Source organism: Oncorhynchus tshawytscha, linkage group LG04 (genome assembly GCF_018296145.1).
Source record: "Oncorhynchus tshawytscha isolate Ot180627B linkage group LG04, Otsh_v2.0, whole genome shotgun sequence".
Taxonomy (NCBI): domain Eukaryota; kingdom Metazoa; phylum Chordata; class Actinopteri; order Salmoniformes; family Salmonidae; genus Oncorhynchus; species Oncorhynchus tshawytscha.
In genome coordinates, this window is record NC_056432.1 from 16,186,145 (window position 1) to 16,193,644 (window position 7,500).

At 46.6% G+C, this 7,500-nt stretch overlaps 1 protein-coding gene across 11 annotated transcripts in view; it reads right to left on the reverse strand.

Moving 5' to 3' along the window:
• LOC112249437 (myocyte-specific enhancer factor 2C) overlaps positions 1–7,500 on the reverse strand; it is a 110,533-nt gene that overhangs the window by 5,931 nt on the left and 97,102 nt on the right. For all 11 annotated transcript variants that reach the window (XM_042320372.1, XM_042320369.1, XM_042320370.1 and 8 more), the window contains one exon: positions 1,568–1,746. In XM_042320372.1, the coding sequence (XP_042176306.1) occupies positions 1,568–1,746 (179 nt within the window). The remainder of the gene's footprint in view (positions 1–1,567; positions 1,747–7,500) is intronic.

Consider the following 7,500-nt stretch of genomic DNA (forward strand, 5'->3'; position numbering starts at 1 on the left):
ACTAAACAGGCGCTCGTTTGAAATGGAAATGTACTATTACTACTGTACTACACTAACAGTCTATCTTGTTAAAATCCTAACCTATGACACATGTATGGGACAGTTACAGCCCCTGAAGGACAGTTGCACCCACTGAAGAACAGTTACAGCCCCTGAAGGACAGTTACACCCACTAAAGGACAGTTACAGCCCCACTGCACCCACTGAAGAACAGTTACAGCCCCTGAAGGACAGTTACACCCACTGAAGAACAGTTACAGCCCCTGAAGGACAGTTGCACCCACTGAAGGACAGTTACAGCCCCTGAAGGACAGTTGCACCCACTGAAGGACAGTTACAGCCCCTGAAGGACAGTTGCACCCACTGAAGAACAGTTACAGCCCCTGAAGGACAGTTACACCCACTAAAGGACAGTTACAGCCACTGAAGGACAGTTACACCCACCAAAGGACAGTTACAGCCACTAAAGGACAGTTACAGCCCCTGAAGGACAGTTACAGCCACTGAAGAACAGTTACACCCACTAAAGGACAGCTACAGCCACTGAAGGACAGTTACAGCCACTGAAGGACAGCTACAGCCACTGAAGGACAGCTACAGCCACTGAAGGACAGTTACACCCACTAAAGGACAGCTACAGCCACTGAAGGACAGCTACAGCCACTGAAGGACAGTTACACCCACTAAAGGACAGCTACAGCCACTGAAGGACAGTTACAGCCACTGAAGGACAGCTACAGCCACTGAAGGACAGCTACAGCCACTGAAGGACAGTTACACCCACTAAAGGACAGCTACAGCCACTGAAGGACAGTTACAGCCACGGAAGGACAGTTACACCCACTAAAGGACAGCTACAGCCACTGAAGGACAGTTACAGCCACTGAAGGACAGTTACACCCACTAAAGGACAGCTACAGCCACTGAAGGACAGCTACAGCCACTGAAGGACAGTTACAGCCACTGAAGGACAGTTACACCCACTGAAGGACACCTACAGCCACTGAAGGACAGTTACACCCACTAAAGGACAGCTACAGCCACTGAAGGACAGCTACAGCCACTGAAGGACAGTTACAGCCACTGAAGGACAGTTACACCCACTGAAGGACACCTACAGCCACTGAAGGACAGTTACACCCACTAAAGGACAGCTACAGCCACTGAAGGACAGTTACACCCACTGAAGTTCAGCTACAGCCACTGAAGGACAGTTACACCCACTAAAGGACAGTTACACCCACTAAAGGACAGTTACACCCACTAAAGGACAGTTACAGCCACTGAAGAACAGTTACACCCACTGAAGAACAGTTACACCCACTAAAGGACAGCTACAGCCACTGAAGGACAGTTACAGCCACTGAAGGACAGTTACAGCCACTGAAGACAAACACTCAAAAAGACGATAGAAACACGCAGAGAGGATATTAACTGAGAGGACATAAGAAAAAGACAAAGGAAAAAAGAAGGATGGGATCAGGACTGAGACTGGGACTAGGACTGAGAGTGGTAGTGGGACTAGGACTGGGACTGGGACTAGGGGTGAAGTGATTGAGCGACTCACGATGGAGGGCATGTTGTTCTTGACTCCAGGGGGGACAAGCACCCGCAGGTCAGGCTTGCGGTTGCTGTTCATTCCCAGGTTCATGGTCGGGGGAGACTTGGCCTGCATGCTCTTGTTCATGCTGCCCGGAGAGACCAGTAGACCAGGCGAGTTACGGTGGTGGTTCCCGTAGCCATTGCCTTAAGAAGGGAGAGGGAGAGAAGAGATGGAGAGAAGAGAGGGAGTGGGAGAGAGGGAGAGAAGAGAGGGGAGGAGAGAGGGAGAGGGAGAGGGAGAGGGAGAGGGAGAGGGAGAGAAGAGAGGGAGAGGGAGAGGGAGAGAAGAGAGGGAGAGGGAGAGAAGAGAGGGAGAGAAGAGAGGGAGAGGGAGAGAAGAGAGGGAGAGGAAGAGAAGAGAGGGAGAGAAGAGAGGGAGAGGGAGAGAAGAGAGGGAGAGGAAGAGAAGAGAGGGAGAGGGAGAGAAGAGAGGGAGAGAAGAGAGGGAGAGAAGAGAGGGAGAGGAGCCATTAATTATACTGTTCAAAATAGCTCTATTAGTGTATCCTACATATTGTTCTCAGACCACAGTAGCATGTTGTACTAAGGAAACCATTACTTCTACAAATATTACAATTCTTCAACTAGAAGAGGGGCAGAGAAGCCACTGTCCTAGAGCCAGAGAGTGGTCACTTTCACCCAGTGATTCCAATAACTCACCCAGTGATTCCAATAACTCACCCAGTGATTCCAATAACTCACCCAGTGATTCCAATAACTCACCCAGTGATTCCAATAACTTACCCAGTGATTCCAATAACTCACCCAGTGATTCCAATAACTCACCCAGTGATTCCAATAACTCACCCAGTGATTCCAATAACTCACACAATTTTTTGATGTCTTAGAGGAATGTCTCTTTTGCCGCTGTCACTACCATTTACCCTGCATCTCGCCAGTGAGAGTCAGTGAGATGTGTAAAAAATATTGAATTAGGGCCTTGGAGACCACAGTGGGACAGGGCCCATCATTTGTCCATCAGCGCTAAACACGTGTTGCCTCTTCCAGACAAAGACCCTGCCCTGGGGTAGACATCCAATCCACATTCCTCCTCCTCCTCCGACAGACTGACTGCAGGACTGAGTTTGGCACCCACGCCACATACATACTAGTGGGACACCCTCCCAGCAACACCCCATTAAAAACAAGAGAGAGAGTGAGCAGTGTGTAAGCTTTGTTTCCATCCCAATCCCGCAGCCTCTTCCGATGGGTAGAACACCAAGAGCTGTATGGATATGTCCCACTTGAAAGAGTGGCAGGAATTATACGTTAGACATAAATTCATTTCCTAATCATACTCCAGGGGAAAATGAGTCGCAGATGACTTCCTGGGCAATTTCCTCCTGCTGATCTCTGTTTCATTTCAGAGTTTTGTTGTTTGGATGAAAGTGCAATTTGAACAACCTGAAAAGTAAAAGACCCCTAGTGGTAAAAGAAAATGAGTCTGTCTAACAGAATTAGAAAAACATGTATGTATGTATGTATGTGTGTGTGTGTGTGTGTGTGTGTGTGTGTGTGTGTGCGTGCATGCTTGAGTTACTATTTGTGTGCATATCTGCATGCTCGTGTCCCTCTGTGTAAGATTGTGTTAGTATAGTCTCAGTGTTTGTGTGTGTGTGTGTGTCAAATAGTATTTGTCTAAGTTGTGTGACTTTCAATATGATAAATTATTTATTGTGTTGGTGCATGACTGCGTACGTGTACACAGAGCATGTGTATGGATGCACGTGTGGCTTTTGTATGGGAGCCTCTCCTAGTGCCACTCCATCCAGCTGCATCATCAGCTCTGCCTGCCTCGCTCTCATCCTCATGGAGGGACCATTGTACTGTGAAGAGGGCCCATGTGGAGAGACATGAATGAGAACACACTCTTGCCACTCAATCTCAATGACGCTCTCTGTACACACAGATCATTTAGTGAATCAAAACAGTTCTAGAGGTTCTAGAAAATATCAGAGAATTACATGTAAAAAAACTGATTACTGTCCAAAACTTTACCAACTAAAAAACTTAAAGACAGCTACAGATGTTCAAAAACCCAAGCCCATGGAGAAGATAAGGTTTATTGGTTGTGTGATTAAAAGTGGCATATCCGGTTCAAGAGCATGACCTTTCTGTGAGAAAGAGAGCCCTTCGGAATGGTGAAAGAGAGAGAGAGAGCGAGAGAGAGAGAGACTTGCAATGTTACTGTACAGCCAAGCGTAAAGTGAGGAGGGGATTTCAGGCTGCCATTTTAGGACAACAGCTCTGACTCAAAATAGAGCCACTGGCTATAGCACAGAAGATGGGCTTTATTGCATAAGACAGGCAATGGACAGGTGATAAGGATGCCAAAGGTTCCAGAAAGCTGCCAGTGACTTAGGTTGAGCTTAACTGAAGACACATGGAGCTGCTAGCAACATGGCTACAGAGAGGCTAATGCAATAGCTAGCATCTGACTACAGACACAGTATAGTTGCTCTGTGAGTCTGATACATGATCATCACTGACACTGACAGTCAAACTGGAAGCGAGCTCCATTTCCACTTTCCATATGCAGGCTCTTCTGTTGAGGTTGGGCCTAACGCGCATTCAAATCTGAATCCACCATCTGAAGTATCGTGTGTCACACTATCTAGCTAACTAACAGCTTCCACTGTATCTACGTAGGCTACGGACAAAAATACAGGAACCATTTAGCTATTTTTTGTAAGAATACTGTAGGTCTTGTGTCTTCGTCTCAATGTGCTTGTTTTGGAAGACTCTGCAAACCAGCATAGATCAGCATACGTTTCAAGGTAGTCCATGATGGTATTTGCTGGTACATGTTGGTCTATGCTGGTCGGTGCTGGTTGGATGCTGGTTAAGCTGGTCTGACCAGCATGGTGGTTACCATCCTTCACTGTGTTTTGGACACGGGTAATAAAATCAAATGAAATCAAGAGTAAAAAAATAACACAATAACTAGTGATCAGCCTTTGCTGTGTTTTGGACACTGGTGACCAGCTTTCACTGTGTTTCAGACACATACCAGTTTAGGCTGTTCTATGCTGGTCCAGCATGGTCTAGCTGGTCAAGTTGGTCTGACCACAACCATTATTAACATATTTCCCAGCAGGTTCTATTGCAGATTATTTTTAGAATGTTTTTTTTGCAACATCTTTTTTTGTTTCTTATGTTTTTGAATGTACATAGGTTTATTATGCTACACCAAGATAAGCAACATACATTTTTCTAAACTAATCCAATCTGTTAGTTGGACTGAAATGATTGTTCCAGTTTAGATGGTTTTGGTAGTCTCATTTATTCATCTGTCTAACCCTGGCAGTCATTCTGAATGCATGTTGTTGGAAAAGTAAAGTTCCCATTGTTGGATATCCCCACCCTGGCAGGATTTCAATAGTAAATTAACATCACTCTGCAAGCCAGCATGATATGACTTGAAGGCTGGTCACCAGCAAAAACACAGTGAAGGATGGTCACCAGGAAAACACAGTGAAGGATGGTCACCAGGAAAACACAGTGAAGGCTGGTCACCAGCAAAAACACAGTGAAGGATGGTCACCAGGAAAACACAGTGAAGGCTGGTCACCAGCAAAAACACAGCAAAGGCTGGTCACCAGCAAAAAACACAGCGAAGGCTGGTCACCAGCAAAAACACAGCGAAGGCTGGTCACCAGAAAAACCACAGCGAAGACTGGTCACCATGAAAACACAGCGAATGAAGGCTGGTCACCATGAAAACACAGCGAAGGCTGGTCACCACAAAAACAGGACGAAGGAACCACGAAAACACAGCGAATGCTGGTCACCAGCAAAAACACAGCGAAGGCTGGTCACCAGCAAAAACACAGCGAAGGCTGGTCACCAGCAAAAACACAGCGAAGGCTGGTCACCAGCAAAAACACAGCGAAGGCTGGTCACCAGCAAAAACACAGCGAAGGCTGGTCACCAGCAAAAACACAGCGAAGGCTGGTCACCAGCAAAAACTCAGCGAAGGCTGGTCACCAGCAAAAACTCACCGAAGGCTGGCTACCAAAAACACAGCAAAATCTGTTTACCAGCAAAAACAGGACAAAGGAACCATGAAAACACAGCGAAGGCTGGTCACCAGCAAAAACACAGCAAAAGCTGTTTACCAGCAAAAACAGGACGAAGGAACCATGAAAACTCAGCGAAGGCTGGTCACCATGAAAACACAGCGAATGAACCATGGAAACACAACGAAGTCTGGTCATCACAAAAACAGAACGAAGGAACCACGAAAACACAGCGAATGCTGGTCACCAGCAAAAACTCAGCGAAGGCTGGTCACCAGCAAAAACACAGCGAAGGCTGGTCACCAGCAAAAACACAGCGAAGGCTGGTCACCAGCAAAAACACAGCAAAAGCTGTTTGCCACAAAAACAGGACGAAGGAACCATGAAAACACATCGAAGGCTGGTCACCACGAAAAAAGGACGAAGGAACCACGAAAACACAACAAAGGCTGGTCACCAGCAAAACCAGCAGCTATGCTGGACCAGCCTTTGCTGGTCTATGTTGGTCTATGCTGGTCTTTACAGCAGGGGGAAAGGACAGAGTGGATCAATGCATCTGTAGAGCTGTTCCAGGGGTGTGTGTGTGTGTGTGTGTGTGTATGTGTGTGTGTGTGTGTGTGTGTGTGTGTGTGTGTGTGTGTGTGTGTGTGTGTGTGTGTGTGTGCGTGTGTGTATGTGTGTGTGTGTGTGTGTGTGTGTGTGTGTGTATGTGTGTGTGTGTGTGTGTGTGTGTGTGTGTGTGTGTGTGTGTGTGTGTGTGTGTGTGTGCGTGTGTGACCTGTGGAGATGTGTGAGTGATTGAGGCGAGAGGTGACAGGAGCTGGTTAATTCTCCTACGCAGTGAAGCAAGCAGGCAGCAGAGCAGAGATCAGAACGCTGCTGACAGCTACATAAATACACAAATAGAGGTAGGAGGTGTTCACAAGCTGAGACTGGGACACCCTTCATCAGCCTGCACTCTCTCTCTCTCTGTCTTTCTCTCTCTCCTTCTCTCCATCTAACTAACTCACTTTCCTCAGCTAGCGAAGGGGTTGACAGACACTCACATAGATATGCGAAAACACAACCACACATATAGACATGCACAACCACACATATAGACATGCACAACCACACACACGCACACATACACGACACGTACACACGACACGTACAGCCCTGCCACAACGGTTCTACAGTAAGGACGTCACAACTCGACCTTCCAGTATCAAACTGTATCATGTGTCACTTATCAATCAAATCTGTCTAGCGATGCTGGCAGCCGTGGCATGAGTGGCACATGGGGCTGTGTGTGTATGTGTCTGGACAAGGGGCATTTCACAAGAAAAGAAAATGTCTGCAGCAGCGAACACCAGGCTGAAACACTCACCACTGACAGACAGCTTATCAAAAGAGAAGTGAAAAAATGACGTCAGCGGCCAGCCACCTCACATTGAGTCACAGACAACCCACTGGGCACAGATGTCAGTTCAATGTCTAGTTTTGATTTACATTAGGTTGAGTTGTCAACTAACGTGAATTCAATGTGAAATCAACAACAACAAAAATCACCATGTCATGGGATTAAAATGAGAAACTAGGTGGAAGAAAATACGACCTGCCCTTACGTTGATGACATTTTGCGAATCCAATGAGTTATCTACGTTGATTCAACATCATCACAGAGATTTTTGCGGTTGAAATGATGTGGAAACAATATTGATTCAACCAGTTTTTGCCCAGTGGGAACCCAGAACATCATTAAAACCTATGACCAGCTTCAGAGAACGCTTCCATCTGTGTCTGTCCCTGTTTCTCTACTGCAAACTTGCATGTCTGAATATTAATCATGGGGCTTTCCCCCAGCTGTAGGATTTAAGAAAGACTTGAATGGAATCTT